This window comes from Rhizoctonia solani, chromosome 11, assembly GCF_016906535.1.
Source record: "Rhizoctonia solani chromosome 11, complete sequence".
NCBI lineage: Eukaryota > Fungi > Basidiomycota > Agaricomycetes > Cantharellales > Ceratobasidiaceae > Rhizoctonia > Rhizoctonia solani.
This window is the reverse complement of record NC_057380.1, coordinates 1,387,562-1,406,487: the sequence shown is the minus strand read 5'-3', so window position 1 is coordinate 1,406,487 and position 18,926 is coordinate 1,387,562. Positions and strand designations below refer to the sequence as shown.

Genomic DNA, 18,926 nt, shown 5'->3' with positions numbered 1-18,926 from the left:
TGTATTGGACCGACACGTCATAACATTGTGATGAAATGCAACGGTCCGGACTGAAACTGAGTAATCAGTGGAACCACGAGTGAGCTTAAGGTGTTCACGACACACGCTCGAACTGTTAGATAGTCTACTTTTCTTGGCAATAACATTTCGCTTGGCTCTAGAGCTGTATAAGTACAGAGGCAGATCCACATTAAACATCAGCACCAGATTGCAACTACCATACCAATTGTAGACTATCTCAAGTCTGTCTTTCAAACCCCTACTACCTCTACTACCTCTACTACTAGTATACTATGGTTCATATCTCTTTCGCTACCTTGACCGTCATCGCCGGCGTCCTTGCCCAAACCGCGCTCGCTGCACCTTCTGAAAAACGGGCAGCCAGCTGCTCGTTCCCGAACCCATCTTCATCCACCGACGTCAAGTTCGATGCCGCTCGCACCATCAAGGCCGGCGAGTCCTTTGACGGTAAGCAGTTCTTGCATCCAGGCCTACCATTGCTCGACGCTCACTCAAACAACGTTCAACCACGTACTCACAGGCAAGAACCTCCGCTACCACCGCGGTGTCACATGCGGTGGCCAGAAGGAAGGTGGCGACAAGGATGCTGTCTTCCTGCTCGAGTCCGGCGCTACCCTATCGTAAGTAGCCTACTGTCTGCGGCCTTTATTCCATCACATGCACACACGTATGTATACTCATGCGCATATATCCACTAGCAATGCCGTGATCGGCAAAAACCAAAACGAGGGCGTCCACTGCAAGGGACCTTGCACCATCCGCAACGTCTGGTTCGAGGACGTATGCGAGGACGCAATCACCATCAGGCAGAGCTCCGGTACGACCACCATCACCGGCGGAGGCGCCAAGAACGCCGACGACAAGGTCATTCAGCACAACGGGGGAGGTGAGTTGTAATCCCAGCTCAGAGCTTGGAGTTTCCTCATCAGTCTCGTCCAGGTCTTGTCAAGATCGACTCGTACTGCGTCCAGGACTTCGGCAAGCTCTATCGATCGTGCGGCAACTGCAGCACGCAGGTGAAGCGCGAGGTGCAGATCAGCAACATCATCGCTCGCAACGGCAAGGTGCTCGCAGGCGTGAACTCGAACTACGGGGATGTAGCGACGATCGACACGAAGACGAACTCGTACACAAGCGTCAAGTCGATCTGCAACACGTACCAGGGCAACGACAAGAGCCAGGAGCCTCCTATGCTGACGGAGAACAAGTCGAATGCCAAGTGAGTGATCCGTTTGATCTTTTCTCTCTTCTTCTCTCTCTTCTCTCTTTCTTCTTTCTCTTCGGCATAACCTTTCTCTCTCTCTTGCTATCTTCGTTCCCCCCTCCCCCTTCCTCCCTCTAATGCGAGCGCTAACTCTGTCGTGCTTTCGATTCGCAGCTGCAAGTTCTAGCTGGGGCCATTTCGTCGATTATGACTCTATTTGTATGCACTTAATTGGCTCTATAAATGGTTTTGGAGAGCACATGACAGTTCCTTGAATTGGTCTGATCATATTACTTCAATTCGGAAAAGTCGGCATTCCATTAGGGTATACGCATCTTTCGTATGTACTGACTTATCAATCAAAGGGACCAAAGGGGAGAAATGGTGTATCTATCACCTATACTAATTCATTATCCTCTGGCTGTTATATATGGGAAAAAGATTTTGATTATTAAACCATGACGTTTCATAGGCTATTCTACCGGACTTAGTGGTAGTTAACCCAAGTGCTCCAAATATTACATACATAATTATGTTACTGAAACAGAAATAACCTATGCGCGTTGATAATACTTTTGGTACAAAGGAGTTGAGAGGAATAATATTAATAAAACATGGACCTCCGCAATTTTGCTCAAGCTCACGTTGTCTATCCTGCCTGGTGCTGGTTGCTTGAACGTTTATCTATGATTAATGTTGTACTGCTGTAAAAGTATGCTCGTGTTTTCTACACTTGCACTTATTGTGTATACACAATTGATGTCTACTGGTTTCATTCACCTTGAGAGGGTGGCAATGCTCAAAGTTGTTTGCTATTCATATTCTGCTCAATGCAGAAGTCACCCCACTGCCTTCAGCTTAGCTGGAAGTCAGAGATTTCGAATATGGAGCCCACGTGACTTCATAGTTTGCCAGGCCAGGGCCCTGGTAGCAAAAAGTCAAGGCAAGGTAAAATAGGAGAACGGGCAATGTGAAAGAAACGACATCCGACGACTGTAGGACTCGAACCTACGCCCTCAGAGAGGAATTGATTTCTAATCAATCGCAGTAACCACTTTGCTAAGCCGTCTGTGCCACGTGACATTACACACGTCCCTGGAGCTGATGATCGAAATTCGAACGCGCCTTCCCGCCACCATTATACCATGTTATCACTCCATCCAAACGAAAAGCTGGAGAAGGCGAGGAGCCCAATGGGAAGAGCGAAAGAAGAACCAAACTCAGCAAATACTTCATACGCCAAAAAGATCTATTACCAAGTACTCTGGTTCGTTGCCTCGGATCTGGTTTGGACAACTACTGACGGCGAGATGCAGGAGAGCCCCCAGACAAAAAAGCACAAGACCTGGGATGTGTGTGATTCCGTAATCATATGTTCTCTGATTTGCTAAGCTGTTTGTCTAGGGCGACGGTGTAATAGTCATTACTGGTTCAACCTATGAGCTTCTGGATGAGGAGGCTAAGACGTATGCTTTTCAATTAACAATATTTTAAATGCTAATTATAGTCTATAGCCTCGGTAGCGGGAAGATTCTTGGGGAGCTCGTAGAGGGGGCGGAAATTAAACTTGGTGGCAGAGAGGTACGGACAAACCTGTCGTTTGCTCGCTCTCCATTCATCCAATGTTTATAATGTTTCTAAGGTACAAATAGAGAGGGAGGTTCCTGCCACAGAGTTCTTGTCTGGTAAGATATTCGGCGGGAATGCGTCATCGTATCAACCGGCCGCAAAGTCGGTCACTCTCAACCCTCGTCAAAGTGGCTTTGTCGCACCAAAGTTCAACACTCCTCGACTGTCCAATGCGGCTAAAGCTATTCCAGATGCGAAGGGCAAAGGCGTAGATCGCACAAATACCCAAGCGAAGCCGGCTGCAGCCCCACCTCAATCTGTGGTATCGGCCGCAGGTCTGTATTGGACTGCTAATTGGTAGGTCCGAATAAGCCTCTAAGCTCCCACGTACTCAGCGCTGGTGAATATCTCAGGCGCCGCCCACAGGCCCGCAAGCACAAAGTATGGGAGGGATCAGGGGCTATTTCGCTGGCCGACGGCCAGCTGAAGCTGGTGAACGAGGAAGGACATACGTACGTATCGAAAGCTCTTACTCATACGTCGTCTGAGTCATTTCCTTATAGTGTTGGAGTCAAGGCTTGGAAGGGGGACCCACCAGATTTTGGGGACGTGATTATCGTTGGAGGGCATGAAGTACGCACATTTCTTGGAAACTTAAACCCCACGACCTTACCAGGGCTCTCATACTAGGCGGAAATCGACGCGCCTCTGTCCAGCGTTGAATACGCAGCATCATTTAGGCCCCCTACAGTTCGCGTGGTCTCGGTCGAAGGGACAGGCGAGGATGCCATTGACGGTGCACCGGCGGCGGAAATCGACCTTACATATGAGTGTCCCCGGTCAAGAGCAAATCTCCTGCCAAGAATGGCACAACTCGCCCTTTACTGGGCACCTCTTTCCAAATTCTCTATCAATGCGACACGTAAACCAACCAATCGTGCGTTCAGGCCACCCACGATGAAGACCGTCGAAACTGGAGTTGGGGCAACAGGTTGTTGGACTTCCAATTGGTACGATCTTGCAACGATTTGAATTTGTATGTACTGACTCGTACTAGGCGCAAACGACAGACCAAGAAACACAAATCATGGGAAGGCTCGGAATCGTCGAACTTACCAACAATACGATGAAGCTTTACAATGACAAGGGCCGCCTGTAAGCATCAATTTGATATGGGGCTATGATTCAGTTGAGAACGATCGACCAGGCTCAAGACGATGAGGTGGAAGTCCGAGGTGCCACTCACTGGTGTCACCTTTTCGATAGACAATCTCGAAGTCCGTATGAACTAGCGCATATTTCCGAGGCTCTGTCTAATATTAAATTATCATTGTCTAGGTGGAACTTCAGACTCCAGTGCCTATGGAAGACCTCGAATCAAAGACCTGCTTCGAGCCTGGGTACTCGCCCCCCGGAACATCGACCAGCCTGGCACCTATCGCCGCCAATTCCACTTATGTTGCTCCTCGTTCGTTCTATGCTGCTCCAGAGAAGAAAGAGAAGCCCCCTGGCCCTTTGTGAGTTCTTCTACCACTACCTTATAACCATGCTATTTTTCGATAGGTACGACCCGGATGCAGATGGAGCTCTTGTCATGCCAACTCCGAATGAGGCACACCAGAAGAAATATAACACCAAGTAGGTAATACTAAGTATAGCTTGACCTGCTAATATTATATTGTAGAAACCTCCCGGTAGTGCCAGTAGTAGTCGATCCGATGCTAACTAAATTTTTGCGTCCTCATCAACGAGAAGGTTGGTTTTTTATTGTCCTTCGCAATGAATGGCTTACTAAGTCCTCTCAGGGATTCAATTCATGTATGAGAGTGTGATGGGAATGAGGACCCGGGAGCAACATGGTTGTATCCTTGCGGATGAAATGTGTGTCGCGGTTTCCTCTGACCGCTCGTGTACATATTGTTGAAGGGGGTTGGGTAAAACTTTGCAGGTATGTAACCCGTTGATTAAGAGTGCTTTGTGCCCATAGTCAAATTTTAGACGATTGCCCTTGTCTGGACGCTGTTACGCAAGTAATATGCATTAAGAGATACACTCCATCATGACTGATTCCTGCTCAATAGGCCAGAACCCGTACTACAGCCCATCAGGCGCTGTGCCAGGGGTAATTGGAAAGGCATTAATTGTGTGCCCAGTGTCGTTAGTCAATGTAAGGATCTTTATTCGTGGATCAGATCAGCGCAATTGTTGATACCACTCTTTCAGAACTGGAGAAAAGAGTTCATAAAATGGTGCGTTTGTGTACCCAACTAATTCTCATCGGTTGATATATTTGACTAGGCTTGGTCGAGACCGCCTTAGGGTATTCGTGGGAGACAAGGACAAGAACAATATCAAACAATTTATGAACTCGTACGCCAAATCTCACTATCCGAGCTTTGCCTTCAGCTAACGCTCCAGAGCAGGAGAATACACCACGTGCTGATTATTGGCTATGAGAAGCTTCGAACGGTCATGTATGTAGTACACTGGAGTTCGTTATTTTGTGACTGATTTGGCTCGCATATAGCGACGATTTAACTTACTGCACGTAAGTTGCTCATCTGAGAATTTAAAGGCTGATTATTGACGGTGGCACGTAGCCCGCCTATTGGACTTATTGTTTGCGACGAAGGTTGGCTCAAATTGACGTTTCATAGAACTCGAACACAACTGAACGACTGTTGTTAGGTCACCGTCTCAAGTCTGCTCAAGCTAAAACTACCAAAATGTTCGAAGCCCTAAAACGAACACCTCGACGAATAATTTTGTCAGGTACACCTATTCAGAATGATTTGGGCGAGTTTCATGCTATGGTCGGTCCATTGCGTCTATTGCGTGAATACCTACTGAGCTCGGCGCAATAGGCAGATTTTTGTAATTCCGGGATGCTTGGTATGTAGAAAATCGAATCCCAGCCTATCGCACTAATCACGGCGTGATGTTTAGAGGAGTACCCGCGCTTTCGTAGAATTTACGAAACGCCTATTTTGAAGAGTCGGTCTCCCGAAGCGAGTGCAAAAGATATCGAGCTCGGGGCGGCACGAGCTGCGCAGGTGAGTGTCTCAATATGGTATGGTTATGTTAGACTCACTCGTCGTACTCAGCTCAATGAGCTCGCCAAATCATTTGTGTTGAGAAGGACCGCAGATATCCTTACCAACTACCTCCCTCCTAAAACCGAATACGTCTTGTTCGTACAGCCTACGGCACTACAGCTGTCGGTCTTTCAAAAGATCCTTCGCCCGACCATGTTCAAGATTTGGTTCATGGGCCTACTGCTCGTTCACTTGCCTTGATAACTACCTTGACCAAGATATGCAATAGTCCGATTATGCTTGCCAAACCGGACAAAGGCGCTGGTGCCGAAAATGGGAAGACGACCCGGACACTTGTTCAGGAAGCTTTGGGGCTTTTACCGCCTGGGGCAGCTCCGGATGACATTACTTTGAGTGGTGGGTGCACAACTCAAGTTTGGAGCTTGTGATAAATTAACGCCCTATTATTCCAGGTAAACTAATTGCACTTGCCACTCTTCTTAAACAGTTGCGACAAGTGAGCCACTTTATTACAACCCGTATGACTTTTATTCACATTGATTCAGACAACAGAAGAGAAATGTATACTCGTATCTCACTACACGTCGACACTGAACATTGTGGAGGCATACTGCCGTAGCGTGTATTATACCTATAGTCGTTTGGATGGGTACGTTCCACAGTTGATCACAGTCACGACTGACTAAACGCTGGTCTTCAGCTCCACTGCAGTGACCAAACGCCAGCAACTTGTTGACGAATTTAACCAAGCCAAGCAGTCGAAAATGTAAGTCGCGTATGTTAGGAGCCTCTCATAAAATCCTCAAAACTATATTTTCGGGCGTAGTTTTATTTCTCCTGAGCGCGAAAGCGGGCGGCGTTGGGCTGAATTTAATTGGTGCTTCCCGGTTAATCCTAATCGACAGCGACTGGAATCCTTCCCACGACCTACAGTCGATGGCTCGGATTCATCGGTTAGTTTCTGTTTCGCCCACATACCACAGAGGCTAATCCCATTGATATGGTTAGTGATGGACAGGTAATATGCGTTGTAGCATCGGCGCTTAATGAAGCCTAACCAATGTGCATGGTAGAAACGCCCCGTTTTTATATATCGGTTGATAACGACCGGCACCATTGACGGTATGCTTTCGTCTATTATTCGTGCCATCGCTTTCTCATCATGTGTTTGGTCGATTGAAAAGAGAAAATTTATCAACGACAGGTTACCAAGTTGGGCCTGAGTAACTGTAAGACATCCCAGTACCTTGATTGTTTCATCACTCATATGTTGATATGTAGCACTGATGTCCGAGGTCAGTACGTGCTTGAACATTGTTGCTGTTTCTCAACTCGATCATAGTCATCCGGCAAGGAAGCTAATTCGTCCTCAAAGTCAAGTGCGGACTCTTTCACCCAACGAGATGTAAGCAAATTGACATTGGTTGGATTTCCACTCACTGGCGTTTCAGCTGCAAGATATTTTCAGCATTCACCCGCATACTCTATGCCAAACTCACGAGCTCTTGCAATGCCATTGTTCAAACAGCGACCATGTTGTGAGCTCGAATGCCAACTCTGATGACGAATCAGAGCTTGTAGACCCCAGTGAACTAGCCAAGAGCGTTGGCAAGAAGTCTAGGAAAAATGTTATCAACGACTCGGATTCAGATTCCAGTTCAGAGTCCGAGGTAGAAATGGGATTCGTTCCTGCATCCCAAGTCAAACCCAGTAAAATGAGTAAAGCGGTGGGTCCGGTCACCTACGCTGCGTGACCAACTTCTGACGAGCGGGTAGGAAAAGAAACGAAGGCGTGAAGCCCTGGCTTCATTAAGCCAATGGAGGCATATAAATTGCTTCATGGATGGCTGCTCCGAACTTATTCAGGACCCTGTCCTTTTGCACATCCTACAGGCGGCCGATAGCACTATGGTCTCGAGCTTTCTCGCGGACCAGTCCGGACAACAAAAAGACTGGGGTGGGATGGTTAGCTATGCGTTCGAGAAACGGTCGGGCTCCCAACTCACTTAGATTTTGCTCGATCTTGAGCCTTTTCCCCCTCTTTTATCAGTTTATTTATTCTAAAACATGTTCTCTCCCACGGCCAAGTAATAGGCCTAATCATATCGAGGCCGTAACGATCTCTTACACACTCATGTACAATTCAACTAATAGCTGGTCATCCATGACCTCAAGCTCTGGATATATATAAGGCAATGTTGTGCATGTATCCAACGTATGCAATGTCGTATATATCAATACAACGCAACATTCTAAGTAGGTCGGGTCGACCCAGTCACTAATTTTCCATAACCATATGGTCACGACAGTGGCTTTGACTTGGCCAAGACATCAAGTCAACTCTACACATGGATATGAACCTTCCGGTCGACATCGGAATTGCTTCATATTGGTTTGTCCAAATCGATAGCCTTTGTTCCATGTGGTAACTATTCATATTGACATATTCAGGCTATACCTTTCTCGAGAGGCCAATCATTTCTATATTGACTCCTTATCTAGGTACAGCAGTCAAGAAGTCACGTTCACGCTAGAACCACTGAGTGAATTGCTCCCATGACTTTCTGCGTATACCCAGAAGAAACTCGATATCTTGAACTTCCTTTAATGGCGTCATGATTAACCTGAGAAGCTGAGCGTCACTAACCTCGGCAATTGATGACTATTATATAAAGCCCGACACACCGACGATCCAAGCGGCCAAGCCAACACCAATCAGCAAGAACCCACCTAATTAGATCTTTCCCAGGTATCCAACTTTGCAAACAAGTACTGATTCAGTCAATTCAAGAGCAAAACAGCCCCCCCACCCCCTTTGTAAAGCATATATGCACTAGCCTTCCCCCTAGCCCAAATTCCAATTCATCCACACGTACGCACATCCCGCGCCCGTCGAAATCGAGACTCATTTCGCCGAAGATGATCAGAACAACCCAAGCTCGGAGCGTCACACCACCCAATTCGTTATCTCTAACCCCTCGGCCGCCCCGCATGGTCGCAAGAGGTACCGTGGAGGGTTTGTGACTGGCGTCACTGTAACGCACGTATACGTATACGCCAGCAAAGAGAGAGAGGAGGGGGGGGCTGTTGGATCAGAGTGCGTTACATGAAAGGGGAAGAGAGGGCATACACATGGGGTATTGTACACACGTTTTGCTCTGCCCGTGTCCATTTTTAGGTATGGGTTGGCTATCCTGGATCGTACACGGGCCGATGTTGTTCCTGTGCCGAGACGTCGACTTGGCGGATTCGCTCATGGGCGTGCGCCATATCCAGGCACCTTCCAAGCCCCACACTTTCGAGGGGAGCCAGGGAGCCACGTTCTCACGCATCCCCCCTGGTCAGAGCTTGAGCTTCATCCCATGGCCCGTCAAGCCCGAAAAAGATCATGGTCATCAACCCACCCCGAGTTCAATTGGCACATAGTCACAATACAACATAACAGTAGAACAAAACAACAAATTTCCATGTAGATGTGTCATCAGTTTTTTGTTTCTTCTTTCTTTCTTTCTGTCTTTCTATACACTTTGGAGGCGATAGCAGAAAACGAGATCGATGCAGAGAAATAAGAAAAACCGGGAGGAGAGAGAGAAAAAAAAACGGAAATTTGTAGCGAGTGTGTGTGTTGGTGCTGTGCCCCCTTTGGGTGGGGTGGGCGGGTCAAGGTCGTTTCAACGGGTCCTGCGAGGCAGTGTTGGCCAGGCAGGAGGTTAGGGAGGTGTGTGTGCTAAGGAAAGGCAGTTGACGTATGGAACAAGGAGGTACGATAAAAAAGAAAAAGAAAAAGCAGGGGAAAAAGCCGGGCGGGATAAATAGTCCAAAGACCGAGCTCGGGACGGAATAAAACAATTTGGGGGGTGCAAAGAGACACGAGAGCTCAGTCCGTTTAAGCATGTTGATGAGGGCGAGGGAGAGCATAGGCATTACAGAGATTGATACATCGAAAGCGGGGTAGGGATCGGCGTGAGGTCGAGGGGGGGCACGAGGAGGAATTGATTCACTCTAAGGGGGAGGAGAAGAAGGGGAAGGGTGAGGGAACAAAGAGATCAATCCGCAAGAAACATGATTAATCCTTGCCTCCTGCTCCAAAGGCCCTCAACATTCCACGAAGCGTATTAATCTGTCCCTTTTGAACCTTCTTCGGAACCTCGGGACTCGCACTCCGTTGCCGTTCAAGGTTCATGCTCTTGCGCTCTCCACCTTCGCTGATCGTGCCTAGGCCATTTGCGTTGCGCGGCTTATTCCTCCGAGACCCGGTCGGACCACCGTGAATGTGGCCCTGGACGAGTTGGCCGTTGACTCGAGGGTGGGCTTGACGAGGAAGAGCATCAAGTTCCCATGGTGTGCCTTCGATATCTGCGCATCGCCATCAGGGGATCAGCCTCTTATCCAACCCACACCCGCAAAGGAAGAAGAAAAAAAGAAACTCACACTTGACGTTCGACTGTTGTTGCTGTGGGTGGGGCTGATTGAATCTCTTGGGACCGCTCCGCACACTCGGGGCCGGCGAGCCCTTGGAATGATGGGAATACATCGAGGCCGAGCCGGAGACGCTGGTCGCGACGGTCGAGACCGTGCGAGACGACCCGTTGGAAAAGTGGGTGAACGAAGTGGAGACGGTCGACGTGCTCTGGCGCCAGTTGTTGGATTCTGCGGCCGAGGCGCGCTCGTAGACTCGGGGATCGGCGCGGCGTTGTGGGCGTTGGGCGGGACCGCGTTGGGGATTGGGACAGGACTGTATGCGCTGGTTGGGGCAGGGGGGTTGAACGCATTGGCAAGCGCGGGTGCGCTGAACGCATTGACCGAGCCTGGACCGTTGGACTTGACCGAACCTGTAAGCGATACATTCGAATCGCTCCCTCTGGGGGCCTTGTACATTCTTCCGCTCGCGCCGACCGGAGACGTGCCAAATTGACCGATGGGCGAGTCGCCCCATCTGTCTGCGGGACGACGTCCGCCGAGGGGAGAAGGTGTATGAGGCGCGTGGACCGGGAACGGGATCTGAGTCGGGGCGGTTGTTGCAGCGGGAGGAGGCGGCAGCGGCTGGTGCACCATCGGAGGGTGCGGGACGTGCGTTGCTCCAGGGGCATGAGGGTGCACATACTTCGGCTCAGGCATAGCAGGCTGAGCGTCGAGGCTGGTAAGCAGAGACTTGACCGTCGCGGCCGATCCACCACCAGCACCAGAGCTCGGCTCCTTCTTGACACCCGCCTCGTTCTTGACACGGAACAAACTCCACTTGCTCGCCTTCTTGGTCAACTTGCTTCCAGTGCCCGAACCCGAACTCTCGCGAGACATCTTTCCAGACTGAGCAGACAGCTCGCGAGCGAGGTCTTGGACTTTGGCTGCGGTTTCAGTAGTAGTGGTAATAGTAGCAGCGGCACCGTCTCGGGCTGTTTGTTCTTCTTGGCACCTCGCTTGCCGCGTTTCCTAGCTCCCGAAGTCGTCGTGCGCATGATTTCTTTTTCCTCTGCGACGGGCGTCATGGGTTCTTCCTCTTCTCCTTCGTCTCCTTCCTCACGGACCACTTGAACCTCTTCGGCCAAGACCAAACCGAGACCCAACACCTCCTTGGCACCCTCGACATCAATGAGGCCTTCCCTCTGCACGGGCACGCATCCCTTGACAACCACACCGCCTACGGAAACCGGTTCGCCGAAATGCGAGACGAGGTCCTTGACCCATTCGCCGAACCCTTCAGCGTCGATGCGGTTCGTGTCGGGGATGCAAAAGACGCGGGTGGCGAGGAATGTAGCGACGGTGCGGGTCATGCCGGCAAAGCGGGACAGGAAGAACTCGATGGGTGCAAGTCGGAAGGCTGTAAAGGATGGGCAGGCAGATTCGAATGTGTCGGACCAGGGGTTGACGTGGTAGAGCCTGGGTAGGTGGGGCGGGTTAGCTGTGAGGGCAAGGCACGGGTGATGGAGAGGACGTACATGTTGATAAGGACAATGCCGAGAGACCAGACGTCGGCTGCACGGGGCTTGTAGGTGGGTGCGCAGTTGTTTCGGCATTCTATACAGGTCGTCAGTCACAGGTTGGGTTCAAAAATAGTGGGACACACCATAGCTCATGTACGGAGCAGATCCACAATCCATATCAGCGCTTTCATCATCACCGTAGCCAAACCAAAGTCAGAGAGCTTGACGACAACGCGACGGTCCTCGCCGATCTCAGCATCGGTGACGATAAAGTTCTCGGGCTTGATGTCGCGGTGGGAGACTCCATGGGCATGGCAGGCAGCAACGGCGTCGCACATCTGCCTGAACATGCTCGCGATGAGCTTGAGCCGTGTCGGACTGAGGATGAGACTGGGCCCGAGGGCGGAAAGGAGCGATGGGGTTGGCGGGGTGCGGTTCTGCTCGGGGACATGGGATGGGGCACGGGGAGTGAATTCGTGTTCGTGTTCTTCAGACAGAGGCGACGGGGGGAACGTATCGCGGCTCTGCTCGAGAAAGTAGAAGAGGTCAGGGCCGCGGACGTATTCGAGGACGAGGAAGAGGCACGAGTTGCTTTCGAGGGCTGCATGGAGCGTAACGACGTTGGAGTGGACAGGGAGACTTCCGTGGATGGTGGCTTCAAGCATCTGGACGGCGAGACTCTCGGGAGATGTGAGGGACGCACGAGAGAGACATTTGATTGCAAAAGACCGGCCGTAGATACGTGCACTCGAGGGGCGGATCGTCATGTCGGGATCTGCATGGGTGTCGTCCGATCCATTCCACTCAAACGGCAGGTCGCTATCGGTCGGGGGACCAGGCTCGGCCAGGATCTCGCGGGCAAGGAACACAGTAGCATAGGAACCACTTCCGAGTTTACGGACAATTTCGTATCGTGCGTTGGCGCCATTCTCGGGGCCGCCCATCACCGGCTCACGGCCATGGTCACAGCGGTAACGAGCTCGCCGTTGACGATCATGCCATGACCAACGACATCTCCTTCTCCGAGTGTTTCTTCAGGCATGCCATTGGAATAGGACGAGTTGCGGACGGACGAGGCAAGACGGACAGAGACCTGGCGGGACTGGAGACGGGCGCTCGAGGGAGGGCGGGAGAGAGAATAAGCGCTGGCGAGAGAGACACGACGAGAGAAGCGGGCAGAGGCATTGCTGAGTCGCCTTGGATTTGCACGTGGACTCATTCGGATCGGAGACGCCGACGACACCACCGACGGTGGGAGCAACAGCGGCTTGGGCTCATTCTGGCTCTTGGACGGCGTGTGCGGCGGCGTAGGCCATGTGGGGCTCGGCAGGCCAGACGAGGGAGAGTCGTAGCCAGCACTGGACAGTCGGCGGCTGGAGAAAATGAGCATATTATGAATGGATATACGAGTCAGCTCACCTGATGCCAGAGGTCTGGAGCGGAGGAATCGCGTACTGGTATGGCTGGCTGAAGCGCTCGGTGTTGGCAGCAAGAGCAGCAAAGAGCGCCGAGCTGGCCTGCGGACGCGCCATCCGCTCACCGTCAGTCGGAAAAACGACGTGCGACATCCGCGCCCGAGAGAGCGATAAACGTCAAGTTATTAAGATAAGACACCTTCACACACAATCACAATTATCCAGAGCTACACGTTATTCGTCGACCTACGCGCTCAAAGCAGCAGCAAGTCTACGAACGAGGGAGAAGAAGATGAGAGGGAAGGAGGGGGGAGAGACCAACACTGCACTCGCTCGGCATCACCGCTGCCTGCTATTTCCCTTGTCCATGTGCAACGCCCATGTGCTCCAGAACCCGCAGCATCCGGTCACACTGGTCACACCCTCCCATACTTTCTCATCTCTCTTTGCCGTTCGGACACGTTTCTCTCTCCATTCCTTCATACTCTCTTACACATCCTTTCCCCCTCAAACGCATACAGACCCGCCTATCGTCCCGCCGCCCCGACTCCACGTGACCGTCACGGTCACAACGCAACTCCAAATCCCTCTTTCGTCATCCACTCTATTTTCACTCCTCCCGCTTCCATGTCGCGGATCAACCCCATGCTTTTTCACCGCGACGAGGCGGCAACCGGTTTGAGATGTGTGATTCCAGACGTTTTCTCAGCAAGCCGGCTACAATCACTCAAAAGGTACGGCCTCTTCCATCCCCACACAATACACACATCCGCCGGCTGTTCTACAAACACTGCCAGTACGTGGGACGGCACAGGTATCCCGCTTGCCCCAACCCCCGAGTCCATAGAACTTGCTAGATACTGCCGATCGCACCCGTCTATTCCGAGACAGGAGATCCCTCACCTGGATAGGGCTGACACGTATTGGGTCCCCAGCTCGCAATCAAGAATCCAAGCACACCATCCTACAGTTCGTCCATCACTCTCTCCGTCCAGACTTAGGAACCACCATATATGTATGCTGTTCGAATTCAATGCCAATCAAACCTGCGTGCATGTATTCTCTCCAATCTTACGTATGGATCCTAAACAAATGATCACCGCAATTGACACTGCGACGGTCCACATGGTCGAGACTCGGCCCTCGGCGCCGGCATGACGAGTCCTTTATTGCGTGTGCGGTCATTTCGTATTTCGGAGGATGGGAATTCCGAATACTCTTAGTTTGCATTGAAATGAATACAAAGCTTGAGGATGCGTCTATTTCAAGGTCGTTTGCCAGAGTGGTTAATGGGTGCCCCTGCTATTACATCAGCACAGGGTATGGTCTCCGACCGCGTGTGTTCGAATCGCACAGCGACCGAGTTCTTTTGGTCATTTTTTTTATGTCAAGCTTGTTGCCCAAGTGAACAAACAATATTGGAGATGCCTCGAATATTCCCCAAGACTCAAACTCGACTGTTTCGCATATATTTCAAATGTCCCCACTCCCACCCTATCTATTTCTACGTTTGTTCGTTGCCAAGGTTGCTATCTTACACCAAGTTCGTGTCGTGTTAATAAAGTCACATATCGATGGACTACTCCTTGGTCACACACCCGGACAAGCTCACCCTGAAATATAAATGGCGTAGCTCAAGAACCTCCTGGTTCATTTCGGGGTAATGTAGATCTCATTTTGGGGGTAGCGGCGCTTGATCGTGGACTTAATTAAGCAGCAAAGTAGGGAACATACAAAGTCCGGGACGTTTTGATGTTGGTGCGGTGGGTAAAGGCAAGGGGTCATAGCAAGGTCCCAAAGGTCATCTATGTATTGTATTTGTCGGCAGCTCTGTTTCGAGGGGTGGTTTTTGTAAGTGTTCTTACCCATTGCGAATAGTGAATTATCACAAAAGGCCCACCTTTCCCAAAATAGAAACAGGGTTGTCACGCGTATACATGAGACCCGCATAGAAATTACACTCATCCATACTTCTCACTTTCGCACAACACGCTCTATTAAACGCCATACTCGACCCGAACCCGAGAAATGAAATTCTCAATTTACCGAGAAGTAACGTTTACAGATTCGGATCAACTATCGTGATATAGAATTCGAGTATCTGACACTTTGATTTTCGAGTGCCTCCTGCCTCGAGTATTCAAGGTTGGAGGTTTACCCAGTGCTAGACGAGCCTAGCGGAGTCGCCTGCTCCCGCGTTTCGAGAGGCCAGTCAATGTGAAGGGTGGTTTCCATTCGGCCTCGCCGTTGAACTTCGGGGAAACAGATGGTTCCTCGTGAATAGAACGCCTGACGTTCAACTGTGTAGAATTACTGACACGGTATGTATAGGCGAAATGGAAATTCGATTATCATGAAAGCGCCATAACGGCGTATGATAGGCAGGAACGAAGGGCGTGACGGAACGAGAACTTAGGGCCGAGTTATCGTTGGCGAATCCCACAGTTAACCTTGAGTGTTCGGTAGGAGACCGAATTGTACCTTGAGGCGAGTGTAAGGATCATCGAGTACCGAGTTGTCAGGTGTGTGTGTGTATTCGGACCGGATACAGGGCTTCTCGTGTATCAATAAGGTTGTATGCGCAAGAACAGGCCGGATTTAGATCCACCGCTGCGATCAAAGGATTTATTTCTGAAGCAAACGTGACTAGAAGAGCAAATCTACGGTTCGGAGCCGATAGCTTTGCCCTTTACACGATCGCTTACAATCAGGACCGTAACCTCCATTACCGAACTGCTGAACCCGATAGTCACCCCGTCGCACTGCTAATTATAAATTCGAACCCGCGAGAACAAGTGTCCGCCTCGAGGGAAGGCTCCAATGTTCCTTCGTGAGAAGCGACCGTGAGTGAAATGTGAGACCAATTCGCCGGAAAATGCAAGGCGGCTGGGGCAGAGCGTGACGGTGCTACTGACATAGGTCCAGCGGATTCCTCGTACGGTCTGGTCCAGCCAATGGAGCTATGCATCGGATTTTGGGGCCTGTGACGGGAGCAAGAGGAGTAGAGACTAGGCTTAGGCTAGGCCCGCCAACCACCGTCACCGCCATTAACCACGTGTGAACTAGAGTTTAAATGACGAGATCCCATGACCAGGACAAGAGCACTAGTCCAGCGCCACACATTACATAGAGAACAATGGCAAGGGTTCACCATTGGGCTAGTTGTGTCGTTGGAATTGAGACAGAGTCTCTTGTTGGAGTCACGGGTCAGCCGGTGAGCGTTGAATGTGGTCAAGTGCTTCGCGAATCCAATAGTGTAAATCATGCAAAGCCCATCTTCGAACCTGAACTAGCTTGTGCGTATCAAGACTTGGATGATCATGACGTTTAGGGACGTTTATTTCATTTGTGGTGTTGGTCACAGTTCTGTCACGATTCGCTGAGATTGACGTGTTTTGTATAGTGACTGATAGAGCAGTGAAGATGGGCGGTGTTGTGTTCGTGTATTGGGGCAAGCTCAAGGTGCAGAGGCGTGGCGAATGGGCTGATGAATGTGGGTGCAACTATGCATAGACAATGGCCGCTTTAGTGAAGAGTTCATGTCAACGGAAAAAAGGCGTAATGGATCAAAGTGATGTTCTGTAATTTAGAAAATCGAATGAGTAATTGCAAGGTTTGAAGGGTGAACGTAATAGCATGAGGGATGGCTTGAATAAGAAATACCTATGCGCCGAGACGAACGTGAGCCGTAAAGAGAAGTCGTTTCGGACTTGTATAAGCGCATACACCCAGACCAAATAGTGCCAAACCAATTCGGAGATCTGGCTGGGGTAGATTCGCCAGGTTAAGTTTACAAAGTGCCAGTTCCTATTGAGATGAAAGAACTTTAAAGCTGATCAGATCTACGTCAAGGCCACTGATACCATTCACCTTATTATTATTTTTCATACAGCTCGTTGCATTTGTGTTCGTTCCGGGCACTTTGACTCTCAGATTACCTCAGCACTCGATACTCCGAATCGTTCACGGCTAATACAAGGTGCCATTTTGAGCTGAAACAAAGTATACTACAAAAACGATAATACCCAGACCAGCCAACCAGCGCCAGCACCTTACGAGCTGACGGTCCAGACGCGAACAAGGTCGTCTGAGAATCCACCAAAGAGGGTCTGGCCGTCTGCGGACCAGGCGAGGGACACACACTCAGGTTCCCGTCCGGTCTTGCCAGTGCTGGTATACTCGGGCTTAAGCTCATCAACAATCGACCTAGAAGTTGCGTTAATATTTGAATTAATAGATGGAGAGACCATGGCTCACTTGCTCTCAAGATCGAAGATCTTAACGCAGCTCGCTGTCGCGGCGCAGAGCCAGTACCTGTTAGGGCTAAAGACGAGAGCATTGACGATATCACCAGCCTCGAGCGAGTAGAGGTGCTTTCCGTCGTTAAGATCCCACAGCATGGTGATTCCGTCCTTGCCTCCGGAAGCAGCGAGCGAACCATCGGGGGAGACGGATATCGAGTTGATGTAACCAGTGTGGCCGTAGTGGTTTGTCCTGAGCTTGCACTTGGAGAGCTCCCAGACCTGAAAGTCGCCGTGAGTGAATGTGAAAATTACGAGTACGACAAGAATGGGAGGGGGTCAGAGATCTTGGTGATAATTTCTAGTTTCATAGAGCGTAGGGGCTCTCTAAAGTAGCAAATATTATGTGTAGCATCATGCCGAGAAGAAGAAGACAGTCGGTATTGAACTCGTTTTAAACACACCTTGACAACCTTGTCCCAACCGCACGAGACGATGACTGGGTTCATCGCGTTAGGGCTGAAGCGGACGCACGAAACCCTACACACGTGCTCCTAAGCATATATCTACTCCACGTTTGATTCTGAACTTACCATTCGGAGTGGCCCTCCTCTTTGATATCAAACTTGCACTCTCCGAGAGTGTTCCAGAGCTTGATGGTGCGGTCACGGCTTCCAGAAACGATCTGCCTGTTGTCAGCACTGAAGCTGACAGAGAGCACATCAGAAGTGTGTCCAACAAAGCGACGGGTGGTAAGGCCAGTGTTGAGATCCCAGAGACGGAGAGTGTGGTCCCAGGAAGAGGAAAGGGCGAATTGGCCGTCAGATGAGATGACAATATCCGACACGAAGTGGTTGTGTGGCCGTGGAGAATACGCTTGGGATAGCCGTACTGCTGTTCGTCACGGGTGAGTTGCCAGACGATGATAGTCTTGTCTACCCAGATAGATTAAGTGAAAGAGTCCAGGATTCTCAGTATATAGTATACTGACCACGCGAGGCTGTCAAAATGGTATCTGGCGATTCGCTAGAGGTTGCGATCGCAGTGACCCAGCCTGAAATAGTTCTCATTAGATCGGCATGATTTACTTGAGCAAGATTTACTCACCTTTGTGGCCAGTAAGAGTTCCGATATAGCGCATAGACTCGGACATTTTGGGCGGCGGGAGTGCGTGTAGCAACGATGGACCTGTCTGGATTGTCCGACGGAATCCTTCGGATGCAAATTGGTGCGGCTTGAGGTGCTAACTAGATCCATTTCTTAAGCGCTGTGCCTGACGCGACTTCACGTCCTGACCACCTCCTCCTTAGGTGTCCCTGACCTCACTGGATTTGCGTTCCGGTCCTGGACTCACCACCATCTTGCTAACACCGTCTGTTGATATACTCTAGCTGAGCTTTATATAATCGATTAACCTTGAACTGGGTTTGTTTGGGTGCTTGATACTACGGTCGCTGTAGACTTGTTGTCATAGCCTGAACCGTGAGAACTACTTATTA

At 50.3% G+C, this 18,926-nt stretch overlaps 4 protein-coding genes across 4 annotated transcripts; 2 read left to right on the top strand and 2 right to left on the bottom strand.

Annotated features, from left to right (window-relative positions):
* Positions 1 to 293: 293 nt before the first annotated feature.
* Positions 294 to 6,861, top strand: RhiXN_10469 (pectate lyase; the record flags this gene model as incomplete). Its single annotated transcript, XM_043330285.1, has 32 exons — positions 294 to 468; positions 542 to 641; positions 720 to 907; positions 961 to 1,240; positions 2,274 to 2,577; positions 2,630 to 2,691; positions 2,740 to 2,806; positions 2,868 to 3,151; positions 3,208 to 3,306; positions 3,358 to 3,427; positions 3,485 to 3,772; positions 3,852 to 3,949; positions 4,002 to 4,071; positions 4,133 to 4,311; positions 4,358 to 4,432; positions 4,479 to 4,549; positions 4,876 to 4,961; positions 5,018 to 5,043; positions 5,093 to 5,164; positions 5,218 to 5,268; positions 5,322 to 5,342; positions 5,395 to 5,426; positions 5,483 to 5,607; positions 5,659 to 5,686; positions 5,741 to 5,847; positions 5,899 to 6,056; positions 6,119 to 6,246; positions 6,303 to 6,346; positions 6,396 to 6,499; positions 6,551 to 6,616; positions 6,677 to 6,803; positions 6,859 to 6,861. The coding sequence occupies 32 exons, from the start codon at positions 294 to 296 to the stop codon at positions 6,859 to 6,861; spliced, it is 3,588 nt and encodes a 1,195-aa protein (XP_043184382.1).
* Positions 6,862 to 7,136: 275 nt separating this feature from the next.
* RhiXN_10468 (uncharacterized protein) lies at positions 7,137 to 7,860 on the top strand (the record flags this gene model as incomplete). Its single annotated transcript, XM_043330284.1, has 4 exons — positions 7,137 to 7,145; positions 7,193 to 7,255; positions 7,302 to 7,577; positions 7,627 to 7,860. The coding sequence occupies 4 exons, from the start codon at positions 7,137 to 7,139 to the stop codon at positions 7,858 to 7,860; spliced, it is 582 nt and encodes a 193-aa protein (XP_043184381.1).
* Positions 7,861 to 9,916: 2,056 nt separating this feature from the next.
* On the bottom strand, positions 9,917 to 13,339 carry RhiXN_10467 (Negative regulator of sexual conjugation and meiosis; the record flags this gene model as incomplete). Its single annotated transcript, XM_043330283.1, has 8 exons — positions 9,917 to 10,206; positions 10,282 to 10,294; positions 10,348 to 11,195; positions 11,264 to 11,727; positions 11,787 to 11,865; positions 11,929 to 12,700; positions 12,727 to 13,144; positions 13,191 to 13,339. The coding sequence occupies 8 exons, from the start codon at positions 13,337 to 13,339 to the stop codon at positions 9,917 to 9,919; spliced, it is 3,033 nt and encodes a 1,010-aa protein (XP_043184380.1).
* Positions 13,340 to 17,238: 3,899 nt separating this feature from the next.
* RhiXN_10466 (guanine nucleotide-binding protein subunit beta-like protein) lies at positions 17,239 to 18,580 on the bottom strand (the record flags this gene model as incomplete). The annotated part of the gene is made up of 6 exons (XM_043330282.1): positions 17,239 to 17,392; positions 17,444 to 17,709; positions 17,892 to 17,967; positions 18,021 to 18,321; positions 18,419 to 18,481; positions 18,535 to 18,580. The coding sequence occupies 6 exons, from the start codon at positions 18,578 to 18,580 to the stop codon at positions 17,239 to 17,241; spliced, it is 906 nt and encodes a 301-aa protein (XP_043184379.1).
* Between the last annotated feature and the right edge of the window lie 346 nt (positions 18,581 to 18,926).